General features: G+C 41.8%; 1 protein-coding gene across 3 annotated transcripts in view; it reads left to right on the top strand.

Annotated features, from left to right (window-relative positions):
- The window catches only part of adka (adenosine kinase a), a 137,916-nt gene that overhangs the window by 19,110 nt on the left and 90,903 nt on the right, over nucleotides 1-27,903 (top strand). For all 3 annotated transcript variants that reach the window (XM_058386089.1, XM_058386087.1, XM_058386088.1), the window contains exon 4: nucleotides 15,679-15,757. In XM_058386089.1, the coding sequence (XP_058242072.1) occupies nucleotides 15,679-15,757 (79 nt within the window). The remainder of the gene's footprint in view (nucleotides 1-15,678; nucleotides 15,758-27,903) is intronic.

The following is a 27,903-nucleotide window of genomic DNA, read 5'->3' as shown; positions in this document are numbered from 1 at the left end:
CTTGAGAATGTGGCTCTCCTTTTACTCTGTTAACGAAATCCAGAGCTTGAGAAATTTTCTGTCTAAATTTGACTAAATGTCAGATTTTAAACACAAGGGTGCTTTGTTTGAAATCGGTCATAGTGAGATTCTAATTTTTTTCTTACACAATTTATATGCACTTTTTGTTTCTTTTCTTTTTTTTATACTCCAAGAAAAAAAAAATCAAGTTTAAAGAGAACACCAGTGAAATATGCAAGCATGATCATGTGGGATATTTGAGCGCCGTGCTATTAAGAATCCAGGTTTCTTTCCTCTGGGAGAGAAAAAAAAGTCATTAGTTTAAAGACCATGCCGGTGAAATGACCGAAATAAACCTGACTTGATGTTTTATTCATGTCCGAGTCTAGACACAGGTGATGTGCTTTCAGTATAGTATAGCCGTTTTATTTGACATAATCATTCGCTTATTTGATGGACAAGCTACCGAACACAGTGATGAGTGACCTGTGAACTATACATATACACGAATAATAAGTTGTGTTAATTTAATGTACAAGAAAGTATGTTTTATTAGCCGTCCACCTCTGTGTATGCCCTGGATAGTCATGTAGATGGACCAAAGATTTGCATTTGCACCCAAGTGAAATGACTCGAGCAATACGTCAGGAGCAACTAACGATCAATTGTGCTTCTAAACATCTAACAACAACGCAGATACAGCTTCACGAAAGTTTCAAGAAATATAATAATAATATAAGGATCATAAACTAAACTCTATATTATAATAAAGCTTGCCAATATTCTGTTGCAACATCTCTACTGTCCAGCAGATGGCAGTATAAGCTCACTGAAATTCATTACTTTATCCTTGCAAGTGCAAGTCGAGCAACAATTTGAATCTGTGGGGAAAAAGAAAGTGTTTCAGTCACATATAAACCTTTACCCTGGAGACTGATGTTGCAAGCAGAAAATCCACCATGCACTGATATCATAAAAGTGAAGAAATTATGAAACAGTTGAGGTGATAATAGGCTGCAGGAGCTCTCCCTTCAGCGCTGTGAAGCCTATGTCCTTCACCCCTGGGAATGTGTGTGTGTGTGTTTCCTATGTCTCAGATAGAGCTGCTTCTGATGAGTGTGCTGTTCTGTATTTGTGAGAGAGTGGAAAAATGAGCCTCGGCACACTGCGGTCTGAAGTGCAGGTGTGTTTGGGATTGAAAGGAAAAATATGTTTGGTGGGACAAACCTTTGCATAGAATGCTTTCTCGTGATCCGAACATTTACTCAGCAATTTTCTGCCATGGACAAGCTTTGCCAGCATTTAAAAAAAAAAAAAAAAAAGCAAGTATGCTTAGCTATGAGAGTCCAGCAATTAATCACCTGCATGCCATTCCTGACACTCATGAAATTTATCAGAATGACAAATATTGCACGCCTCACTGTGGCATGTTTTTGCATATTTTGGTTGTGTGAGTACACATCCACCTGTTTGGCCTTTTCCCAGATTTGGAGGTTTGGCTCCCAGAAGTGTACTTACAGCTCCTTCCTATCAAAACATAAGGTCAAAGGTTGGCTCGACTTCCCAGTGCTGATCACGTGGCAGGTATAGGTCCAGTGGGAGTGAGGCCCGAGGCTCGGCTGTGTGTACAGCCCTGGCATTTGTAGCTAACATGAATCTTGTGGCCAATCTTGAATTCCCTTTGCTACTACTACTGCCCAGGATCGATGTTCCCTGGCGGCTCCTTCTCTGCCTCCTGATTCATTTCCCATTAGCTCCAGGGCCTCCTGTCCTCCCTCCGACTGATTTCCCCCTAATGCTTCACTGTCCGAGCGCTGACCCCTCTCTCGTTCCCCTTAGTCTCTCGGCAGTGGAGGAGAGGCTCCATCATCATCTCTCCGGCTCACTGTTATGACTGTATTGGATTTATGTGCTGTGAATTATAGCTGCGCTAACCTGGTTGCCAGGAAAGCCTGTACCCACTCCCTATCTCCCCCCACCACCACCACCACACACACCACCACTGCCCCAGTCTCCGAGTGTGTTCTGCAGCTCTGCACAGAAAATGCAACATTGACTTTTACGGCTGTGGTGGGACTTTCCGCTGCTCTCTGCCCTCTCACCTCTCTGGCGGGGACGTCCATCTCTCGTCACTCAGGCACATTAAGGTGGCCTGCAGCCAAATCTCTCCTGTGAGTTAGGTACTATGATAGTCCCAGGTCTGACTGTTATTAAAATTCACTCCTTTTTAAAGTCAGTCTGTCCTCCTATGCAAGATGTAGGTTCATAATTGCTAAGCTGCTGGCCAAGATGGAGCATAGCCAGGCCGTCTGTTTTCCTCTCTGTGCTAAATGCTACACTGATGGTGTTCTGCTCCGTGCACTCGTTACAAGTCTGGGGCATTTCATATGGAATTCATGACTCTGTATAATAAACAGTCTCACTTAGAAACAGTTACAGTTGTCCTTGGATCAGCTTTAGTATCCACACTTCTGTCAGTCTGATCCAGCCTGTAAAACTGACTTCAGGCCTGCAGCTGAGTACACGCAGTCCCCACAGTGCTTCATCCTGTGCAGGGACAAATGTGCTACGTTGCTTTCCGGGTCTTCCTGCGGTTTTGCCCCAACTGTCTTGTGTTCCCTCCAGCAGGGGGAGCATCAGCCTTTGTGAATTCTGACCCTCAGCATGAAGCAGCCATTGGCCAAACACCACATGGAAAATATTTCGCTGTATGCAGTACTTTTTTTTTTTTTTGAATGGCTTCTTCCAAAAGTACTATATTTCAGATGTATTTAAAATATGCTAACATGACTGGGGTCATTGTCTCATCAGAGGATGTTTTTTTTTTTTAAACATTGAAATGTATTTTTTAGCAAACAAAAACACATGATCTCGACACGCTGGATCGTAAATTAATCATGTTTTTTTTACTCTGTGAGCTGAGATTTACTTTTATGTTCTTTTCCACGGTGTGAATTTTGTTATACCCACTTAAAAAAAAACAACCACATGCCAAGAGTAATGTTGAAAGAACATGAAACGATCAAGAGTTTTTGCGTTCGGTTAACTGCCGGGTTTTTCCTCTGCTGTCTAAACTGCAGTCATGTCGTGTGCACAGTAAACAGCCTGACACTGGAATAGCATCACATATATATGTTTTTTTTTTTATTATTAATGCAATCTGAAAAATTGACCACACCTCCTTTTTTTTTTTCCCCATAGTACCAGACATGATTAACTTTTCCTATGGTGATAGAGGGAGCTGTCAGATCTTGTCCAGTTAAGGGTTGGTGTTAGGCTACGTGGCTTTCTCTATATGGACGTAAATTATTTAGACTGACCATCATAGTACACCAGATCATCCTCGTGTGTCTTCCTGAGGAGGTGAGCCATAGGGCTTTTGTCTTTATGTTTTGGCTTTGAAGAGCACACCCGAGTCTTATCTCACTTGTGTCTCTCCACTCCCTAGCAGGCATAGGAGACGTACACAGACTTCTGAACGTCTACACACGATGTGCCAGTGTGTGACACAAGGTACGGAGTAGCATGAAGCGGATCTTTGACCTGGGAAAAGATCAGACCATGTTGACCTAACCTTCTGGGCACTGTGTGTGTGTGTATCAGCGGATCAGAGTGAACCGTGATATGACTCTTGCACCAGGATTACAAGCATGATAAAGATCTGTGTGTGTGTTCAGTCAGATCTGGGACTGATAATGGAGACTCTGTTGGCTTCAGGGTAAGACAGTGTCTCTGTGGTGGCAGATATCATCTCTGATGCAGCTCCTCTGTACCTGTGCTACCCTTCCAATCCGGTTTATTTGTACGTTTCTTTGTTAATATTATTGGAGCTAATGACTGGATTCGGGTTGACAGATTACCAAGGAAACAGAACACATGGGCCGTGCGTGTGACATCACGGGATAATTAGGCCTCGGAGCGCACCCATGTCTACACCAGCACTGATTTGCATTTTAATATGTTGTTAGCATAGGTGAAGGTTTATCTCCTCTTGATTAGATTCCAGTGATGTAATTACAAAGCCGAGTTTTAGTTCTCAGAAAGGGCACCGTGCATAAACATCAATATGATTACCAGTAATTGTTTCAAAACAAATAAGCAGCAGAGTAATCAGTCATCGCGCTGCCTCCGAATTGTTTTGGCGCGCTGCTTCGGCAGAGGCACATCTCACTCAGCTCATTTTAACATCTCAATTTAAATTGGCTTTCCACTCATCGGAGTAAAGAATATTTTAAAGACGAGTGGCATAGACTCAAAGGTAATCAGTGCTTTTAATGATCTTATTTGTGTGTGAGTGGCTCAGCAGACATTTACTTAAGAGGCATTGAGAAGGCTGAGGCGATGCTTTTCAAAAGCTCTCCCCTGGCAGTCAAATCCATCCATTTAGGAACGAGGAATTATTATTGACTTTTCCCCTCTCTTTCTCCTTAAACAAGAAAAGATAACGGATTCAACCTTGGGAGAGCAGTGCAGTGGAAGCTCAGCGAGCAGAATAAGTAATGGCGCCAGCGTCTAGCCAGGACGTGCCTCGCCGTGAAATGGGCTATTGATTTCAAACAGATAAACTGTGTTCTCTTTGTGTGAAGAAATTACCGAACAATTTAATTAGGAGGGGATAAACAACAATATTTATCGCCCACTGTTCCTTTAAAAAAAAAAAGAAAAAGAAAAAACAAGACGCTTCCCTCTCTATCCTGCCTGTGTCTCGCCCATCGTTTCTTCTGTCCAGCAGAAGGTTTAGCCAACTCCACCCAGGAGAGACGCCATTGATCAGGCCACTAATTCCTCGCAGTTTGGCAGTCTCTCTTCACCAGATGACTCTGTTGAAGCAGGGATTGACGGCCTCCGTTTAATTCGGTGTCATCCTGCATTGTTTGAGCTGGTCCCAGCTTCTGTTTACCGCTTGTCTAAATGTAGCGTTCAGTGCCAATCAAATGGAAGACTCACTTCTGAAGTGTTGACAATAGATCTGCACTTAGGTAGAGCGTCACAGCTTCATTTACAAGCATTTTAAATAATTTCCTCTGTGAGCATTGAAGTTTATATGATGGCTGTTGTGTGTGTGTGTGTGTGTGTGTGTGTGTGTGTGTGTGTGTGATTGAATTGGGAACACTCTTTCAGAGAAGAAGAGCACACTTTACATTTGTCGCATTTGGCAGCAACTCTTTACCAGAAGTGGTTGGTTGTTTAGGTGGAAAACAAATCCTTATCCTAGTGCAGACTGATGAAGATAAAGTCTATAGATACAGGATGATTAGGCAATCAGTGGAAAGGAGTTACTGCACAGGATGCACGTGATTAGCATTCGTTTGTGGAACATTTGTGTCTGCAGTCGGTCTTTGAGGACTGGACAGCAAGGGGAAGTTCATTCCACCACCAGGGTGCCACTACAGAGAAGAGTTTTGATGCTTGTCCTCATTATGTCTAGAAGTGTGGCAGGTCAAGCTGGGCTGTCCTTCTGGCTCAAAGCACTTGAGGTATGGTCTGGGAGTCGCTGGTGGCTTTCTGTTCTCGATTTCACAGGCAAGCATCAGGGTTTCAAATCATATGCCCCCACCGACAGGAAGCCAGTGGATGAAGACTTTGAAGATGATTCTAGAGGAGATACAAGGACTTAATAGCAGAAGCAGGAAGACCAAATTAGACAGTAGTAAGTTCCGGAGGTCAAGATGTTCAAGGACTTAACCAGGGTCTTCTTGAATAGAAAGATGGTGTATTCCTACCTTGCACTGTGTATCCCCAGGAAAGGCTCTGGATTCAGCACGGCCCTCACCAGGAAGATGAAGGAATCTTGAATCTGATCTGTCATTGCAGTCGTCTTGTCCGGCTCCTGTCAGACAAGCATCAGGCATGTCTTATTGGACAGAGACCCCGGGGCAAACCCAGGGCCTGCTGGAGAGATTATATCTCACATTTGGCTTGGGAACATCAGGGGATCCCCCAGAAGGATCAGGCATTTGTGGCTTGGAGTAGGAAAAGTCTCAACTGGTGACTTCATCCTGCTACCACTCGGATCCGCCCGGCCAAGTGGGAAAAGGAAAACGAATACGTCTTGGAAATGTTGTTTTGTATCTCTAAATTAAAATTGACATGAATGAATTCTGAAAATGGGTTTTACTCCATTCCTATGAGGTCTTCAAATCCAAACCCTGCTATTGTAAAGACATGGTATTTTACAGTAAGCCGAGTCCCTGGGGGGACAGCATGTAATGTCCTTAAGTCGTGACTTCTTTTGTGTGCCATCCTGTGGGATCAGAGTGTGGGATGTAGAAGCATCATTTGTGTCTGAGCATGCTTCAGGACAGATAACGATCTCCTGCTTTTCTGGCTGGTGGATATGTCTGGACAGCTGTGGAGAAGAGGGCAGATTTACGTGTGTGTTCTCTGTGCTAAATGATTAAATGGTTAAAAGAGCTCTTGATTGTAGCGGAGCCACATGATCCCCTGGGTCTCCGCGAGGGGGAAGAGGTCCTGAGGCAGCTGCTACTTTCGGGCAGGGAGACTCTAAGCCCTCTGAGAAACGGGGCCCCCTGTGCTCTTAGGTGCTGAAAAGCAGTTATTCAAGACCAAATCCTGTGTGTGTGTGTGTGTGTGAGACAGATTCTAACCCATTGGGGTCCCCCTTGTGTGAAATGCACACTGCGGCTCCACAGACTCTGTAGACGACTGGGAGCAGGTGTCCCAGTGAGCTTTATTAACCCGCTTTCCACGTCTCCTCCATCCATGTGGTGAATTCGGGCCCCATGGGTACGAGCGTCTCACGTGTAGGCCGCAGACACTCCGTCTGTCCCAGACTGATTCAGACATAAAGAGAGGGCAGTGTGTCTGTGTCCACTGTGATGGCAACATTCTTGGCCAGTCCCGGCTTAATGCTGCCATTTCATGCCTGTTATAACTTTATTTGGAGGGGGAGCACTTGGCATGCCTGCCTCTCACCTCAGCCTTCTCCTCCCTCTTTCTTTTTTCCATCCTTCTTGTTTGCTTTTCGTACGTCACGGGTGCGTTCCTTTCTCTCCACCACATTTGGTGCTCGAGGCTCAGCTGTTCTTGATTGCTCTATTAGACACAGAAATAAATGCGCATGAATGTAAGATCAGAGAGCATTCAGGGCAAAGGGGTAATCATGTATATGTAGACAGTTTGATGAGGTGTTCTACTCGTAGTTAGGAGGGCGTAATAAGCTATTAGATTTTTTTTTTCTTTTTCATCTTCTTACTTTTTTGTGGAAAGTAGCTTTCGTTCACTCAAATAGTGATTTGGATTAAGATAAAAAAAAAACAACAACCTGAGACTAGAGGTGTTAAGCAACCAAAAGACAAAGAGGCTGTGTGTGAGAGAGAGAGAGAGAGAGAGGTGGAAAGTTCCAGCAGCATTATCACTGAGCAGAGGCCTCCCTCCAGTGGAAAGTGCTTTGTGCAGGTTGATGTGAAGGCTGGCACTTGGGCCAGGAAAAGGGAATAGTGATGGAGAGACGTTAGTCGGGCCTGCAGTTTGCAGGTTTATTTTTAGAGAGTGGCATTTAAAGCTGGGACACTCGGTTCTGCCTGCTTGTTAATGACTCATGTTGGGGGGGAGAAGAAGGCCGCAGCTCAGGCGGCAACAGCAGCAGCGCCAACAGTAACAGCAGCTCAGCTCTCTGCTCTGTGCTCTGTTCTGTCCCACAGCACCGGGCTCAGCCTGGCACCTCCGCCAGCTTCTTACCTCCCTCTGATTTATGGCATGCATTTTTGTTTTCTCCGTTCTAAACTTGCCAGCCTTCGTCTGCCTAGCTGGTGTTTTTTTTTTTGTTTGTTTGTTTGTTTGTTTCTTTGTTTTTTGCCCTTTAATGGAACCACAGTGAAACCACAGAGCAATTTTTTGAACATTATAACGCCGTCTTCTGAAATCCTAAACAAAAACATCTAATGCTAAATCTAACTCCTGAGATAGATTTATAGCAGGTCTGTGTAATTCACTTGTTTATTAACAGGCTAACGATGACGTGTGCCCCCCAGACCACCTTGTTTCTATTAAAAGTGTAGGCCTTGGCCGATGAATGGCTGCTTTGTAAATCTCGACTGAGGAGATGCTTGTAAATTGTACATTTCCTCTCAGTTCCTATGTTTATGTGGAGTTTACATGACAGCTACATTAATAACTTCTTGCACTCTCACCACCCGGTGTGTACATATTCAAATAAATGAACCCATCTTATTTGACTCTGTAACTCGCACGACACGTCTGGAAGCTCAAAGTTTATCCAGGGTTTTTTTTTTTCTCTCTCTGTGACACCTATCAGAGACTTTTAAAAAAACAAAACTGTTTTAATCTCTGTGTAGTGTGCAGCAGATCCGACCCATCTCACGCTCTCTCTGTCGATGCCGCAGCTACCGTATATCAGAGGTTGATATTTTCTTGACGGCAGATCTAGTAATTCCACCATCTCCGATGAGAAAACAAGTCGGCTCTTTTGGAGGTCATGGTTCTATGTCAATAGCTCTAACAGATGCCGTGTAAATCTTTTTGAAGAAATCCCAGAACTGTAAAGACGTACTCTCGACCCCTGTGGAGCTCGGTGCAGACATGATTGGACGAGATGAATGCGCTGCTGACTGTCTGACAGCTGTCACTTCACCTGACATGTTAAACACACATGTGGGAATATTTCTCTCTCTCACGCAGGATTTTCAAATAGGCCTGTCTGATTTGAATTGGATTTGTTTGTGCCCTACCACATTGCTTTTGTGTGTGTGTGTGTAGTGTGGAGCTTGCTGGCATTGTGTAGTGAGCTACAGCGGCTCTTCAAGGCTGTAAATGTGGGCAGAATGCCCTCCGAGTAAACTTGGTCAAGTGTTTAGTTTTTAATGATGTGTTCTTGGAACTTGGATGTAAATACAACCCCCCCAAACCCCACTCTCCCAAAGCTTTAAAGTGTCTTTGTTTGTCCGCAGATTTTTCTTCATCTATTTTGAAACTTTTTTTTTTTTTTTAAAGCATGTTTCCTCTTTCCTTTTCTTCCCTTCCATGTTTACTGAGGCGCACATTTTATCATATTAGTGTTAAATTATGACCGGTTTTATTCTGCCCAGAGACAAATGGTAAGGATTACATTGTTGGAGTCTGGGCATGCTTTGAGGCAGATGAAATGTTTTGCCAGAAGGTTGGACTGCTCGTCTAATCTAAAGATTTCTCTGCTCATTTTTACAAGCGGTCAGAAAGCAAACTTTTATTAGGAAGGAGAATGAAATTAGCAGCACAATCGTTTTAATAGCTCTTAAACAAAATGTTAATGCTGCTAATTATGTTAATTCTGCTTCTTTTTCAAATTGAATGTGCCCACAACCAAAAGTATCTGAACTAGTCTATTATTTACGTTACCTCCAGGCTTTCAGATGTCTTCAGAACAAAATAATGTCTCCTGCTTTCCTGTCAGCGAACTGATTTAAGATTATACTATGAGCAGTGATCATCACATTATTTCAATCATCCAATATTTGGTCAACTCTTAGAGTATAATTTAAGAGATTTAGCTTTTTTTTATTGCCTAGATAGACAGATATAGATGTATTCATTGTGAAATTTGGTCTTTTTCTTGGATTTCAGTAAGTGTAGCCTGTTCTTCCTTCCCCTGAATGATGTGCAGCTTTTCATTATTTCTCCTACTAAAAAGTTATTAATCTTGTTTCTGGCATGAGTCAACCTGCAAATGTTCATCCAGCTTCGAAGCAAATCTACATTCAGTGGCCTTCTGTCTGCTTGAACATGTCATTTTGAATAATACAAACACAACTGCTAGGTATAAAAGCCCTATAAAGCCGCTATTCAATTAAATTAAGCCAGCGTGTGTGTACGGGGCGACACGGTGGCGTATCTTTTCTGCCTCACAGCTTCAGGGTCTTTGATTCCATCCTGAGCTTGGGTTACTGTGTGTGTGTGTGTGTGTGTGTGTGTCTGTGTGCACCATTTCACATGATCTCATGTTGGCCTTGCTTGCTCTGAATTCTCCCACCGCCTAAAAAACATGCCAGTGGGTAGATCAGAGGCTATTAATTGCCCTAAGGTGCATGTTCATGGTGTCCTGTGATGGACTGGCATCCCATTCAGCTTGTATTCCTCCCATACACCCAGTGTCCCCAGGATAGGATCTACTTCATCCCTGACCAGGAATACAGAATCAGCTGAAATGTTGATGGTGCAGGATAAGAACTGACTTGGGTTTGAGTAGAGGAAGCAAAATGAAGGACAAAAATAACCTTCTTAAATCTTTTAAAACATTTGGTACTGTTTGTAAACAGGCCATGTCAGCATTAAGCGTTAATGTCCGCTGGGCACCTGTACTTATGCAGCAGTCCATCAATCACGCTCTGTTCAGCTCTGCTGTATGAATATGTTCATTTGGCATCCGGGGGATAAAAACACACTCTTTTTGGCTAGTGCAGAAGAAGATATATAAGAAAAAAAAAGGCAGCAAATGACAATGAAGCACACATGCGCTCATGTGTGCACATCTCATTTTTTAACTTCTGCTTATCTACTCATTATTTCTCGATTTAAAACTCATTTGCTGTATTTTCCAGTTGGAGGGACATGCAGATCCTTTAAATAGATCCACAGTGTTGTGAAACATTGCCTAGACTAGTTGGTTTGGCTGCATCCCAAACTGCATAATAGGGCCTTAAATGGTTTGTGTCAGAATATCACGCTGCTACCGGTAGAGTTTTAACACAATAATCCATACTAATCCATACGTCATTCTCCGACACGGCCTTTTTACTCAGACACTTCATGTCTTATTGATTTATAAATTCATAATCTACCGCCATCTCTCGGTATGGAGAGTCGGCTCTGTCCAGACTGCAGTCTGCTGTGCGACGTGCTCTAACCAGAGGAGAACAAGCAGTAGGAGACGTTTGTAAGTTGCCCTCATGTTTGCCACAGTTTATTTGATGTGGGCTCGGTGTGTCAACCAACTAAGAGCAGCTCCATCAATCTGTACATACAGAGAGATCGACAATCCAAACAGAGGCTGCTGTGATGTAAAAAATGTATTTAAAGACTATTTTTTTTCACTAATTCAAAACACTTTCTGTGTAGTGACCTTCGGGGTTTTGCTAGCTGGAATGACAAAAACGTTAAACTAAAACTCGTCTACAGTTATGAATTATATTTTAGTGCTCAGCCATTTAGTGATTAAACCTTAAGCATGATTTAAACCCTGAGACAATTCGAAAGTCAACTTTTGAACACCGAACACCGATAAAAGCATATTATTCTCTAAACTACATGCTGTTCAGATTTATAAGGTACTACCTGTTTCTTATTAAGCAGTCTCTTAATCTAATTAAATAAATGGTAATAAACTCAGCAGGCAGAGACGTTTTGTGCCTGTCTGTGGCTGTAATGATCATATATGCTTTTCAATCAGTTTTATTTATTATTCCTTGATGATTTAAGTATAAGATATTTCAGGTTTAAAATCTGGTAATGTTCATAAACGACACGTTTCATTGTGTAACATTTAATGATACTTTATAGCTACACAATCCTGACCCTCAAAAGTCTGCTAGCTGACCTTCAGTCACCACTTTCACCAGAAACTTCTGGTTATTAAGCATGTCGCTAAAATCAGTAATATTTAATCCTAATCTCTTCTGCTAATCTTTTCTGCCTATATGTTAAGCCAGTAAATATAATACTGTTACACAGTTACATATTACACTTCCTTTTTATTACTCAGATGGAACTAATGGAGAGGGAAAAAAAACTCCTTTAGTTTGTTCTACTGAGGATTCATCTCTCTTCATTTTTTTTGTCCAAACAGAAATGAAACGTTGATGTAAACTGCTCAGTGGTTGATCAGCACTTTGCAAAAGCTCTGGTTTTTACTGACCAGTAGGTTGGTGTTCAAGCCCCAGCACCACTAAGCTGCTACTCTTGGGCCCTTGACCCTCTGCATCATAGCTGACCCCATAACCTAGCTGGTATATGTGATGAGAAGAATTTTGAGTGTGCTGTAATGCATACAAGTCTGCTTCTTTTTCTTCATCTTGGTGGATGCTGATTAGCTGGAATTGTATAAGAAAACTTTATCTGTGAGGTGTCAGGGATCAGTGTTATACAGAACACAGGGCAAAAATAAATAGACAAAATATCACTGATTTTGCTCCGTCGTCCATCGTCTCATTTCTCTCCACAGCAGTCTTTTTAAAAATCCACGCTCAGCCTCATATTTGATTTCAGGATCCTGAGCCAAAGCAAGCTTTTTCCAGTTGCTGATCCACCTGAACCATGTAATCAAGGGCATCCCAGCACTCCGTTACCTGGCTGAGGTGTGTTTGGAGCTGGAACATTGTAAACATGTGGACTGACTGAGGGTCTCTTAGGACTGATTAAGCCTGATTAAGATTAAGGAGCTCAGGTTAAATAGTTGACTCACGACTGAACGATTATAGCATGGTTAGCGGTTAGCGGTTAGCACAGAGGCTCTGCTGGCATGGAGCTGTGGGGTAGCGTTGTTTGCTTCTCTCATTACAGGATCTATCTGTTAAGTGTTACTGCAGTGGACCTGATTTTCTTATCCATCTTATTTATTTGGGTTCAGTTCCACTGACCAAAAAGTAAAAAAAAAAACAGTACAATATTATTGGACCGGTTCATGATATTCTGGTTTTAATTAACTGATTTTTTTTGGGCTTTATAAAAGAGCCATCTGATACAATTCAGACCTGACCTACTTTAATGGCGAACACAAAAGAACACTTAATGGTACTACTTTTCTAGTCTGCATCTACATGTGTGCAAACAAAAGTCATTATCATCATAAATAACAGAGCCTGGAAAAAGAGGGGAGGGAGGGAGAGAGAGAGAGAGAGAGAGGGGTTGTTCTGCCATTCTGAAATGACACTCTATTCTCATCTTGCTTTAATATATCTAACTACAAGCACATGCGGAAAACATTCCCCTCTTTTATCAATCTGACATTTAAGTGCATTCTTTTCAACCCTTGTAACATTTGTGGTGAGGCATTTCAAAGGGAGCAGGCTGACATTCCTCACTGTGCCCTCTTTTTTTCCCTTTTCATTTCTTTCTTTCTTTTTCTTTCTTTTTTTTTTTTGTTCCTAAGTGAACACTTGATGTTCTTTCAGCCCATAACTTGGCCCCTACGCTCATTTAGGACTAAACGTTTTGATGCCGCTCCGCTCTCCGTGCAGTCTTGCTGTCCGAATTTACGAGCTGCTACATGCAATCTTTTGACTCTAATAAATTCTCGCTGCCCACCAGAGCCTCTCGTTTCTCAGCATGAAGAGTGTGGAGGCATCACATTTCCGTTTTGTCATCCCTAATGAGTCAAGGCTGAGATAGACTCTTAATCCAATAGGCTTGTGTGTACATTGTATTGTCTGATCTCCCGCCACCGCTGCACTGCTGCCCACTATTATTTTTGCCACTCTGTATGGCTTTCTTTCCTTTTATAATTGATTGTGTTTTTCACAGTTGGAGTTAAATAAGGGCTCCGAATGCTTGGGATGGAGGGATGTTTGCCAGCCGGTCGTTGATGAACGGCGCCTGCTTTTCCCTGCAGACTCACCGTTTGTTTGTTTCGCTCGCCAGCGCAGTCACATCAGCTGCTTCAAGTCATGCTACTGTACAGTTAATAAAACCCACATCAGTACTGAGCAGTGATGTTTTTATTTCCTGCTGTGCAGTGGACTGCTCACAACATGAGTTAGTAAGTAAACACTTGTGCTTTCTGCCTTCTGAATCAACAGGGTGTACATACTTTGTAGTGCGTAGGCAGCTCTTTGGGCGTGTTTGTTACCAAGCAGAAGTTGATGGCTCACGCTAATATGGGTAAAACCTAACCTCCAGTTGAACACAGTACAAATTGTAAGATGTTCTTTCGTGAGTGTGCGTGTGTGTGTGTGTGTGTGTGTGTGTGTGTGTGGTTGTGGTTTGATTATAGCTCCAGTCCAATATGCTGTGGTCTACTGGTTGTTGTGTCTTGGGCGGAGGAAGTGTGTGTGGGTGGGTGTATGTGTGCTGTTCCCACGCTTTGTGGAGAGTATGCATTGTTCCTCAGATAGGAGGCGCTGTCTGCTTCTTCAGTGCCTGCAAAACCATCAGTTAATTCAGTCACTTAGCACCCCTGTTAATGCAGTACACGAGTCAGTGTTTACTGCAGATTTGCATTAAAGTTGCAATTCATATCCAGGTTTTTGTTTTACATCAACACACAAAAAGTCATGTGACTTCTACGATTTCCCTTCTCAGTTTAGAGAAGTCCAGAGCGAGCTGCACAGCAGCGTCCTGAGGAGCCCTGACATGCTGAGCATCCCCAGCACGAGCCTTTTGTTGCCAAGTGCGCAGCGTTGGTGTTGCTGAAGGAAGTACTTAAACGTGTACTTATGTGCGATCTCTCCTCACTAAAGCAGGCCCCCTGCTGCTCACTTCCTGACCACCCCCCTGCCTCACAGGCTCATTCTGAAGTGTTGCTTGACGAGCTTTTCCTCCCTGACAGTGTTGCTGGAGGTGTGACAGAAGTGCTGTGAGTCAGGGGTGACCTGTTCACTGAGCTAAAGCAGCTCTGCGCTAACAGAACCCGAACGTCTTAACGTCTTCCACCAGGCCTGTGTGTTTTCCTGCTTTAAACGTATCATTTATAGACATTAGGAACATCTATACACCTGCTCATTCATGCGGTTAGGCATCCAATCAGCCAGTCATGTGGCAGCAGCTCGGTGCATGAAATCAGCTAGATACAGATCAAGAGCTTCAGTTACTTCATGTTAACATCAAGCATGGTGAAAAATGAGAGTTTGACCTGTGGCATGGTTGTTTGTGATAGATGTGCTGGTTTGTGTATTTCAGAAACTCCTGAATTTCTGGATTTTTCATTAGCAGCAGTTTGTAGAGTTTACACAGAACATGTGAAAAGCACCCTGTGAGTGACAGAAAGGCTTCTTGGTGAGACATCAGTCAGAGGAGAATGACCAGACTGCTTCAAGCTAATGGGAAAGCTTCGGTAACTCAAATAAGCACTCTTTACAACCACGCTGAGTAAAACAACCAGCTCAGAGAAGTGTGTGTGTGTGTGTGTGTGTGTGTGTGAGAGAGTTCCTTCTATTTCTATCCTGTTGTGTAGTCAGTATGTTGGCAGTGCTATCCCAAACATTTTTAATGCCAGTAAATTAGGTGTGATCTTTGCAAAAAATGGCAAACATTTGAATTTGTTTTTGGCTTTACATTTATTGTGCAAATCCCCGAGAGAAGCGGCTAAAAGTTCAGCTCACCCCTGATGATTATATTGTTTGCATGTTGTAGAGAAGCTATCTTAACACATGCTCAAAGTCATCTTTATTATTTTCTTTCCTGAAATGATGCCCAGATAGCATGCTGTTCACCGCCGCATGTGTGCACGCTACGTGCAGAAGTACAGTACACATGCACATTTTTAGATGGCTTGCTGCCCTCCGGCACAAGGCTACAAGTCCTCTATTTCCTGTTTACAATGTATGAGGTTTCCTGTTCTCAGTGTCTCTCTGCTGGTTGATATGTGTGGTTTTGCAGAGATGCTCTGGACAGGCCCTGTGCAAAAATGAAAAGCTAATCTTTGTTCATCTTTTGCATTAATCTAGTGTGGTTAGATTTTGCTGGTAGGTTTTTTTTTTTTTCATTATTTTCTTTCTTTCTTTGCCATAGGTTTGAAGAAATAGTCAAGAGGTTTAAAGTGGAGTACCATGCTGGCGGTGCCACCCAGAACGCTGTGAAAATTGCCCAGGTTTGTCTTTCATTCTTTAAAAAACATTCTCCATCCAGTGTGCATCATTCCAACCCAAGCATGCCAACGTGAACTAAATAAACGCTACACACTTTGAACTGTCTCTAAGACTTGGTCTGGTCGCACCACAGTTCCGTGTATAAAACAGGAACACAAGCTCCAGGGTTCACAGCTCTGTTGATCTGTCTGTGGTGACTAGCGACTATCTACAGAGATTATCTTATTAAGACAATATGTGTGGTTAGTGATTACTGGCAGTCCTTTTTTCCTTTGAAATAGAAGCTTTTTAAAGACATGTCTGAGAGCGAAATGATAGTATTACTACTAGTACATGATAAATTGATTTTAAGGTGCAAGGTGTAGTTAAGTCACCTATTTAAATCCTCAGCGAGACCATCACATTAACTGCAGAAGCCCGAAAACTCTCTGAGCTCATTCAGCATGAAGTTCATCTCCATGTAAAGGCTTTTTCAGAGTAATGACTGAAATGATTTCATTTCCCTGATGACCCATCAGTGCTGATCTAGCACGAAGAGGAGGAGGAAGAAGAAGAAGAAGAGTGCACGGTTAAGCTGATACTCTGAGCACTGAGTTGGCTGTGTTTCTTCTTTTACACTGGGGACCAACACTCCTGCCATCCACATTATTCCAGGTGGCTGATAAACTGTGCGCCGAGCTCTCCTTCGCTCTCTGTAACTCGAAGTGTTCAGTATTGCTGAGGAGAAATATTTCACTGGCATCCTTGTGACGCTGACTCGGATCCAAATCCAGTGATGAATGGCAACACAAAGCCATTTACTCTCAATGTACGCCTCGTCCTGAAACGAGGCGGTCGTTGTTTGGGCACCAGCCAGGGAATGCAACTGCACTTTCATTACTTTATTGCTCGAATCTTTACTCTTGTTAAGCACATTTATAATGGCCAGACACGCTCTCGTCAAAGGACAGACAGGACCAATTTCTCATTTAAAGCTGCTCTTGCTTCAGTGTTCATTTGCCTAAGTGGATTTAGATTAAATGAGCTTGTGATTGTACCTGTCCTGTCAGACACGGAATCGGTCACTGAAGCTGATTAGAGCAATGCTTTCATCAAAATGCTGAGCTCTCTAGTGACGCAACACAAAAGTCTCATCATTGACCGACTGCACGTTGACCGTCTATGGCCAGAAGTGAAAGATGTAAAATCAGCCATGCAGTCTGAGTGGGAGGAAAGGCGTACTCTCTCTAACCTGTCAATCACAGCGAGACTAACTAATGGTGTGTGTGTGTCTGGGTGTGTATGTTAAAAATCCATACCCGGGTCTTTCCCAAGCAAAGTGAAAGTGCATGATTATATAGGATGTCTTTTGTTTTCTGTAGCATTACAATTTCCCTACAAAGGCCCAAACCTGTTCCAGCATGACGATGCCCCTGTGCATAAAGCGAGATAGGAAGATATCGATTGCTGAGGTTCGAGTGGCCTGAACAGAGCTGTGACCTCAACCCTAATAAACACCTTTGGGATAAATTGAACTGCACCCCAGGCCTCTTCGCCTGACATCAGTGCCTGACCTCAGTAATGCTTTTGTTGTTGAATGAACACAAATATTTACAGCCACACTACAAAACCTAATGAAAGCCCTTCCTGGAGGAGTGGAGCTTATTATAACAGCAAAGGGGGACTACATCTGGAATGAGATGTTCAACAAGCACAAATTAGTACAATGGTCAGATGTCCACAAACCTTTTTGGCACATGATGAGAGCTGGCAGGTGGGTGAGCATTGGCTAAATTTCTATTTATTTATTTATTTATTTTATTATTATTTATTTTTTAAAGCTGCTCATTTAGAGGTTTGCACCAAGGTACAGGATGTTGAGCTACAGTTTAATCAGGCAACTGAGCTCTGCAGCACCTGGAAAGCCAGGAGCAGCGTAACCTGTGTGTGTGTCCATGTTGTAGAAAATGAGAGCGTTCAAACTCGATGATATGGGCTTCCTTCTGAGCACACATCAAAGCACCGGGTGAAGATGAGGTGTTCAATCAAAGCCTTCGGGCACAACCAGGCGGCAGGAGAGGAGGTGCATTCTGCTCGCTCTGCTTGCTCAAGATAGACAAGTTTTGCAGCCAGAACCCCTTTAAACTTCACAAACCCTCTCATCACTAGTTTACTTTAGGAATAAGACCCAACTATTCAAATATTAGTCTAATTATATAAAGAATTATTTAAATTATGTGTATTAGTTTGTTGTTGTTTTTTTTTAAATTAGAGCTTTAGATTGGAAATTTTATACCAGACATCTCATTAGGTTTTATTAATATACCAATAACTATTAAGTACCAGGGCAAGTGCATTAAAAAAAAAAAAAAACTCGATTAAATATTTATAAAAAAAACCTTTGAAAATAAATAATAAAAAAAGAAACCTCTGGCTATGCTTCACAGACCTCTTGGGTGTTCCTGGACCCCACTTGAGAAGTACTGCTGTAAAGAACTGGACAGAGGGGCACACAGGAAGCCTCCAAATATCTTAAAGCTGAAAAGGTCCTGGATATTTTAGCGTGATCTCTACCTTAACAGAGCCACGTCGACTCAGGAGGGACTTGGTAATTAGCGGAATAGTTGCATTAGATGTGTTCAAACGAAACATGGCAGACACACATGCTTCAGGACCAGGGTTATGAATCGCTGCTTTAAACCATTTCATCTTGTAACCCACGCTTGTTCCCTGCTGCACTCACTTCAGAAAAGCCTTGGATTTTTTTTATTTGAATTTTATTAATGGCAGAGCTTTAAACCTTTCCGCATTGCCCTTTGATGTGTCTGAATCGGTGAGTCCATGTGTGAGAGAGATGTAGTTTTATTCTGACGTTGCCCACTCATGCCCTCGAGGGCCAGAGCAGATGAAGGCTCCCACCTGCCAGGAGGAACGTTCTCCCATTCTCTTTAAGCAGTGCTGCAAAGGGAACGCAAGCACTGTTCTGGAGCCCTGAACATCAAAGCATGGACAGTGAATTGCCAAGCACCCTTCGACCAGCTCTGTTACATGTGCACATACTCTACACACCCCTAGTGGGCCCTTCAAACAGTTGAGAGTGTGAAAGCAGAGGCCTTCTGATGCCTGCTACCAGAAAGCACCGAGTACATCTGGAGCATGTACTCAGAGTCTCAAGAAAGTTCACTTCATTTCTCTATTAGGTTTTTTTTTTTTTAAATGTAGTTTTTTTTTTTTTCTTAAAGGAGTACATCAGTGTTTCAACCTCATCTTTATCTGTAATAAAGATAAAGTGCCATTGCCACAAACAACATTTTGACACAGATTTCCATTAAAAGTGAGCTACTGATTAATGGGTTTTCTGTTCTTTTTTTTCCCTTTAACCTAAGGGCACTTGTTAGTGCAGTCAGTAAAGGTTTATTTGAAGCACATAAAACCTGTTTTTTTTTTTTTGTAGATCGCTTTCATCAATTCTGCAGTCAAGTATTTAGAAATGAAGCTCTACATTCTTTTATAGGTCCTTTTAGACTTCTTTTTTTTTTCCCAGATGAAATAATTTGTGCTTGGGCATTGCCATGGGAAACGCTGTATTACACCCATGCTGAAAAATGTAATAAACCTACCTAATAAGCTCTGGTATGAATTCCTCTCATGTTTATTTCATCATAAAGCTTTCAGTAGTAGACTGTAAGGTGTATGTTTGAATTTGTGTTTATAGAGTTAGTTTAGTTTAGTAATTGAGGGGGGGGGGAATACTCATGCTGTTATAGAAAACTAATCCACAGTTTGGGGGTATGGATTATTTTCTAATGATCGGAAGTGTTACTTCGCTTACACCACAGCAATTTACCAGTGTTTCAGACCAATTAAATGAACAACACAGTTCTTTTTAGCTGCTTATAGTTGCATTTCATTTAATTGAAGAGGAAGAGCGTTTCCTGTTAGCATGTTCCCGTTAGCACTGATGTAGTTGCAGCTTATACTCCTCAGTTTCTGTCTTTCATGTTTCCTGAAGTTCTTGAATAAGACAACCATACTGTAGAATCTTTTCAACTTCTAACCAAGAACCCTGAAAGCACAACATCTTTAGTCCCGAAGACTTTCCTGTGGTGGAAAACCTACTGACTGTGACAAAGCACACAAGAACGGAAATCTTCATCATTTAAACAGTTAAAGGTTTTTATTTGTTAAAAAACACCTTAATCCAGTTGATAATGATGATGGTTTATTATTAGGCTTAGGTCGTCAGAATTTAATATATACCCGTTTAAATTAAAGCAAGTGTTGTAGAAAATATTTTTGTGCTGGAATTAGGTTGGAGAATTCACACTGGGCTGAGTTCTGTAAAGATTTGGTAGAAAATTGGAATTTGTTTAAAAATTTATCTTCAGTTTTTCTTCATGCTGATTGTAGATATGGGGCTTTTTCTCCCCCCCCCCCCTTCCTAAGAAAGATGTTTGAAGTTTCTTCCTCCTGCTTTATCTTTAAAAGCCGGTCATGTGACCGAGGGACCAGACTTTACTTTGCAGATCTGAGTCACGGAGGCTTGTTATGTACACACTTTATAGGGTAAGGAGACCATTTGCTGTAATTTGCTGTAAAATCACCTTTTAATTTGCATTTGCATGACTCCCTTTTATTACACCCATGCATTACAGTCCACATTAGTTAAGTATTAAAGTATAGGGAAGCAGTGTAATAAATGAATTCGAATCGGATTGCAGTATATACACACGACTCCGCAGACAGCATTCCCATTAATAATCATATTACTCTGATGTTGTTCATTAAAAGCTTCATAAAAATGTTGACTGCCACTTTCTCGCAGTTTTACTCTTCAGTTTTTCCTCTATAAACTTTTTAAAACCGTAATTTTATACTTGTTAATTTCTTTCTTGTTAATAGATGTTTGTGAGACCCACCATTTGGCGGAGCTTGCTCCGGGTGAAGGGGACAGAGTGCATCAAGCTTGTGTAATTAAAACATTTTGGCAATGTTTAGACCAGTAAATTACTGAGAAAACATCTGACTCGTTCTCTGTAGAGTGAGCCAAATGAATTCAGCCTGTTGCTTGCATTAATTATTCAGTATCTTTACATCATTTCTGGGGTTATTGCAGAGATCTCTAGCACCTAGACAGGCACCTTAGGAGTCGGGTTTAACAAGCTGCCTACAGAGATATCTTTGTTTTTTCACTATTTCTATTCTCAACCACTTCTGCTCAACTTTTTTTTTTTTCCAGCCATCATTGGCCCATGTCTCCTTTGCAGATTATTTTCAAGAGTAGAGAGGGGGCCCAACCTTGGAATCAAACTGGACTTTTTTTTTTTTTTATTTTTATTAGAAACACATGTGCACTGTGTAGTTGGAACTCCTCTACGCAGAAAATCACTTAACTGTCTTCAGCACACAACAGCCTTTCCCAGTTCAGATTTTTTGCATGGAAACTTAAATTGGGGAAAAGTTGGTGTCTAGAAGACGAAAACGTTCCATGACCTCATGTTTGACTTGGTGTTTTTGCTTTCTTTTAAATAAGGCCCGATGTTCAATCAGCCTCTTTACTTGATTGATAGATTATATCTTTTTCCCCTCTTTTCACCGCAGACTTGTTGCCAGTGAGAGTGGACAGAAAATGGTGAATGTTAGACATGTATTAGACGTGGCCTGGGCGCGAGAGGAAATTTCAGTGGAAAGCTGGGGAAATTCACAAAACCTCTGAAGTCAATTTGGCCCCTGAGATCCTATAAACAAGAGGCCTAGCAGGGAAGCCTAAACTCTTGTGGTGAATGGCAACAACATCTGTGTCCTATATTCACTGCTGCACATAAGAGAAAGTCAGAGATTGTCTTGATATCTTGCTGTCTGATTGTATTTCAGACAAGACCGTAGGAAGATTTAGGCGTGTGTGTGTTTAGTGTGAGAAATCTCCACCGGTTCTGCCTGGTTCTCTTGTGAGTCGAGCTTTACTCTGAACGCTTTTGTAGCGAAGTGCAGTGGCTGATTAATGACTGTGACATTGCTGCAGGTAGAGAGGCGGATGTAATTTGCAGCGTGAGGCTGAAGTCCAGCTCTGTCGTTAAGCACGTTCTTCCACTCCTCGGACACAAGGTTAATTGAACGTTACCGTTAAAAGCCACTGCTGCTTTTCAGGCGGCTCAGTTGCTGAGAACTGTTTATTTCCATTCTAAGGAGGGGAAGGGTCACAGACAATTAAGCCCCTTTAAAAAGTGAGGGGGTTACTCATGCGCCTGCGCCTTTGTCCACACCTTTGGATTCCAGCAGAGCAGTGGAGCGGCAGCCATTTCCGTCTGCTGCATCAAGTATACCAACAAGTTACAGGTTACACCCAGATGTTTTGTGTGAATTCTCACACCTTTTCCTCTTACCCCCCCCCCTTATCTCTCTCTCTGTCTTTCTCTTTCACTTACTTTGTTGCCAGTTGCTTGTTTTTCCTCCACTCCTCCCTCAGGCTTTTATTTACTTCGCAAGCCAGGGTGGAGTAACCTATTACCTTTTGCTTGTGCTGGCTGTACACAGGCCTGTCTGAGCCCGGAGCACATAACGCTGCTAATATTTTCCCACTGTTACCCATGTACGCGAGAGCGAGCACACTGAATAAGCACCGGCTCTATCAGGTCTGATGCTGTATCAGTCCTGAGGCCTCCCATCAGGGACCAGGTTTCCTCCAAGCACTCTCCTGACCTCTTCATCTGCAAGGCCAGTAGATACACCCCTGTTTTTCTGTCCCTGTTCACAATCAAGGTGTTTTGTGTGATTTATAAATCCACAGTGCACAATATATTCTGATTATTAAAGCATGTCTTTAACACACCTTCTGTTGATATATGGCTGTACTGTCATACGCTTAAAGCATTCCAGCACACACTTGGCATTCACCCTTTCCAAGTATATGTCTTCAATAATAATGCTGCGTTCGATTACCTTGGAAGTGAGGAGCTGGAACTCGTCATTATACCATTTTCTACCTCTGGTGCATGGAGTCTGTTTTTGCCTTTTGTTTAGCTACGATATTATATCTAGCTACATGTTCTTCTCAAAATAGCAAGCAGTATAGTCAGCATAATAGACTAAATATGCTAAAATATTTTCATTTTGATATTTTGATTGAAAGCTAGCATAAAACTGAAAAAAAAAAGTCGTAGTATATTTTACTTGATGCTAAGAACGGACATGTTGCTGAAGTCTTTATGGAGTTGACGAGACCTTCCTAACTTTCTATATAGGAATTCCGAGTTGAGGGGGTGATTTTTTTTGGTTTTTCCAAGTCGGTAGGTACAAGCTTTAGTCGAAGAAATCAAAATAACAACCACCAGCAACCAAAACAAATCACTTTCATTTGTATGCACCTCCAGACTGTAGCCTGTCTATTTCTTCCAGTTTCTTCACACCCATCTACCTTGTCCATCAATAAAAAATGGACCACCCTCTAACCAGCACTGAGCAGCTATTTGGATGGTGGACCATTCTCAACACAGTACTTACACTTGTGTTGTAGTGGCATGAGAGTGTGGTGGTGGTGGTGGTGGTATGAGTGTTTCATGTTTAGCATTTCTGGAATTTTCTGGGAGCTAAAAATATTTGTATATACATTTTGGGAAATAGAACTATCTAAGTTTGTTGTAAAATATCTTGGGCAGGTGCAAGCAAAAAAAATATCTGGTGAGTAGGCAGGACTGGTCAGAAAGTGCAGGAAAAAGTCCTACTCTAGTTTTGTAATCTGTCTTATCTTAGGCCCCTTTAATAATAATAATAATAATAATAATAATAATAATAATAATAATAATAATTCATTTATTTTAAGTAATTAAGAAATACTACTACTAATAATAATAATAGTTATTATTATTATTATTATTATTATGTGTTATATCTTTAAATTCTAATTAAAATTAAAAGAACAGGATCATCAATAAATATGTATCTGATAATTACACAATAACTAGAGTCTAACAATAGGTATTAAAAACTCTGAAAAACTAGTTTACGTAAATATAAGTATTTTAAGCTGTTTTTTGTTTTTGTTTGCTTTTTTTTTTCCCTTTTTAATCTGCATTTGAAGGACTATATATTGCATCAGTGTAATAATTTTCAAAGGAGCTTTTGTAGTTGTTTCTATTTATTACATGATAAGCAGGAAGCAACTACTCAACACGTAAAACAAAAATAAAACTATGTAGTCACTTGTAGACCTGTGGTTAGGCACTGAAACTTGCACCTGCTCAACATACTCTCATGTCAGTGTCAGTGTTGTGAAAAAGGTTTATACCCAAAATCATATCCAGTTTTATGGCTGTTCCTATTCTTTTATGGATATAGGGCACCAGAGGGCTGTAGAGAAACACATGGGGTACAGTCAGTAATTGTGTACCTACAAAGTGCACCTTTATGCTAGATCTACCTGCCAAAATGGCTTGCGACCTTAAGGCACTAACCACAAGTGTTTCAGAAATAAAAACCTCTTCGTACTTAATTTACTGTAATGCTAGCTCTGTACTACACAAATTGCTCGTTTCTAATCTCACTTATTTTGCATTTGTCTTCATTCCAAAAGCTCAGACTAATTTTATTGAGATAAATGTTTTGCTTTGCAGCTATCTTTCTCTCTACATGTGCTTGTCTTGCTTTTGTTTCTTTGCTTCTCATGGATTACTGAAGAAATGTACATTTGAATAAAATGATTGCATACTAATGTGCCAGCAAGGTTATAAGTCACCTTCATACACTAATATTTATCAGGGTTTTTCTTTTTCTTTTTTGGCTTAAACTAGAATTTTTACATCCTAGATCAGTGCTTAAGGTGTTGGACTACTGATCTGAAGGTTGTGAGTTCGAATCCCAGGTCCGCCAAGCTGCCACTGTTGGACCCCTGAGCAAGGCCCTTGACCTTCAATTGCTTAGTTGTGTTTAAAAATAAATAAATAAATATGCAAGTTGCATTCTGAAAAAGTAGTTCAAGTCTGGTCGTGAAGAGCTTAAGCCCTAACCATGATGTCTAGATAAGTGTATAAGTGAACTTAAAGTATCCTCAATGCTTAGTGAAGTGAAGTACGACTTCTGATTGAGTAGTTTTAGTGTAGTAGAGCGTTTTCTGCCACCTGTTATCAGGATGTTTCCATATATTAAATGGAGTGATGGAGAAAAGCTTCCAAAACTACAAAGGTGATACTTCTGTGTCCTTATTGCTGGTTATATGCTGCCTCGTATATGATGATGTTCTTCTGGCTGCTCCTGTTACTGCTCGCTGCAGTGGATCATCTGATCTGCATATTTGATTTGGCACAGGTTTTTATGCCGGATGCCCTTCCTGATGCAACCTTCCCATTTTCATCCGAGCTTGAGCCCAGCACTGGCTTGCGCATCCCCTAGTGGCTGGGCTGGTTCCCTGCCCAGGAATCGAACCTAGGCCGCAAACTTAAAAAAAAAATAAATAGAGAGTGACTATTGTTTGGCAGTGGGAATGGGTTTGAAAACATACAGTGTTTAATTTTGACCACTAAATGAAATCCTTTTCAGAAACTATGGACTGTTATGGAGAGACTAGAGTTGTCTGAGCTGGTTTTGTTTGTACATCCAGCCTGGTGTATTGCTGTGTGTTGTCACAGCATGCTAGCAGCAGACATATTTAGTGTAACTGTATTAATGCAGTGTCAGTAGGAATGAGAAATGAGGCCACAGTGCTGGACTTTTGCTAGAGCTTTGAAGGTGTTGATTAATTGATGTTGCTGACACTTGCTCCTCCCTTGAAATTAGACGCTGGTTACTTGTTAGTGCAGTGTGCCATTTAAGCTTTCTGCTCCAGTGTGTGACATTTATACACAATATGTTCTAGTATTGTTGCAAAGGCCGTAGAGATGATTCAAGCCCGAAGCCACAGCTAAAAGGTCGAAGGCAGTGACACGCGCACACGCACACCCGCACGCATGTGTATTTATAGACGCAGTCGTTCGGATGTGACAAATGGTGATGAACGCAGAACTCTTAGATCCTTCCAGCACTTAGTGTTACGTGACATAGCGAAGGTGACGCTTCCCCCGCATTATGAATAATGATTAACTGCAGGCAGCCGCCAAGAAGGGCTTGGTGGGGGAAGATATAAATAGACTCTGTCTTTTGTTCGTTCACTCTCGAACGTGCTAAAGAGGGGGCTGATTCTGGAGGAGGAAGCAATGAGGCATGAAGAATATGGTAGAAAGGGACCTTTCTTTTCCGTGTTACTAACAAACCCACACTGAGGCACATGTCGCTAATCATACGCGTACACACATGCATGTTCAGATGCCCAAAAACGGTTGACCCCTTACATGCATTCAGACTGAGCATCTAGCAACACTGTGAGAGAAGTGAGATTTAAAGGCACCAGTTATCTCTTAAATTGATTATTAATGGAGCTATTGGACCTTCAGGCTGGATGGAGTTTATTGCATTGGACAAAAGGAAAATAATACTGGGATATATGATGGGCTTCTGTCATCTCAATGAGTATTGCTAATGAGCTTTTTTTTTGTTTTGAACAACTTTACATTTATTATTTATTTTTTGCTCAGCGAGAGATGTTTCTTGGAGCTTAAAAGGAGCTCGTAGTGTTTTAATGATGGGTTGATCTAGGAAATTAGATAAGCTTTTATTTTAATTGGAGCTCGAACCAAGTCTTGCGTTTCTCAATATAAGCAACTCTAGAGTCAATCAATGGGCTTAGTTACTGGTAATGTGGTCGTAATTCTCACTACTCCCTTCGTCAAATTGACTGCAGCTCTAAGTCTTAATTAAAGCACTTCTTCATTTAAGATCAGAGCTTTGGAGTGCAATTTGTGGCTGCGCTCTGATCCAGTCGAATAATAATAAGAAATGGCAAAAGGCCCTGCATCATGCTCCTAGGTGGGAAAATGGGAGTCATGACTAAAGCGCTGATAACACGCTGGATACTTATAGTCTGTTGGCTGTATACATTTCCATATCACTCAATTTACTCCCAGAGATGCACTCCTAGCCGGTGGGGAGATGAGCAGATTGGATAGTCATTCGTAAGTATGCACTGAGATGTTTGTTGATTAACATTACTGGCTCTAGGGAGCTGGCAGAGCTTGATTTGTGTCATCTTCCTCCCAATGATTTGAATTTAGATTGAATGAGACATATTGGCATGAAATGTGGGCGCCTCGTGTCCCCAGGGTGCAGGTTCGCTCTCTCTCTCTCTCTCACTCACACACACACACACACACACACATATGCCCATGTATACATTTAAAAAAAAATTAAATAATGAAATAAATTGGCTCCTTTTTGTTTTTGAGCGCATCTGTCACTTGCTTGCTCTGGCAATGCTCTTAATGTCCTTGGGTTTCTGAAGTACTTGCTCCTGTTTCTGCTGCTGTACTTCTGTTATAAAGGATGAGGAGCTTTGCAGCCTGGCTCTCAGTATTCATGACCTACCACTTTGCAAAGCACCCCGGCCCCCAGTGGCTCTTATAACTGAAGTACTAATAAAGCTGTTGATTTGGCCTCAGGATGGCCTCCTGATATAGTACAGACCGTCCTTTCTAAATCCTATTATCAGCGTTGGATTTTTCCTCTTTCCACACTCAGGACATGGTCCAGGAAATGAGTCATTTCCCTCCTGTTTGGTTATCCATAACACTGCGAAGCGTCTTGGATCTTTTTGAAATGTCATCCATCATAATGACGGAACTTTTTCCCTCCATTAGCGTCATTATGTTGGTGGAAGAATGTACTTCGCCCATAGAACTTCACAGAAATAATCCCAGAATGCATTTTGTCACACGAAAAGATCTCCAGGAGCAAGGCAGCATTTGCTTGACAACCATGAAGCACTCGGTGGCCTCTTTAGCTCCGCTGCCTTCCCGTCCTCTGTTATCATGTTTACACGTCTCTGGGTGGTTCTTTACCCACTCCTGAGGAGGAACCCATAGCTAATCGATGATGGATGTCAACATAGACAGAGCTACAATTACACAAGGAGTCATCCTTAAGGGCAGTCCCGCTGTCTGAATCATGTTCCCTTTAAAGTCAGCTCATTTAAGGTTGGAAATGCTTTGTATTCTGGGCATGTGTTTGTACTTTTGGAGCTGATGTCTCTAAGCAGTCTGAGAGAAGACGAAGGAAATGAAATGTTCGGATGCTGTGTGAACACTGG

Source organism: Hemibagrus wyckioides, linkage group LG03, assembly GCF_019097595.1.
Source record: "Hemibagrus wyckioides isolate EC202008001 linkage group LG03, SWU_Hwy_1.0, whole genome shotgun sequence".
Lineage (NCBI taxonomy): Eukaryota > Metazoa > Chordata > Actinopteri > Siluriformes > Bagridae > Hemibagrus > Hemibagrus wyckioides.
The sequence above is the reverse complement of the archived record's forward strand: the minus strand, read 5'-3'. Positions and strand labels throughout refer to the sequence as shown.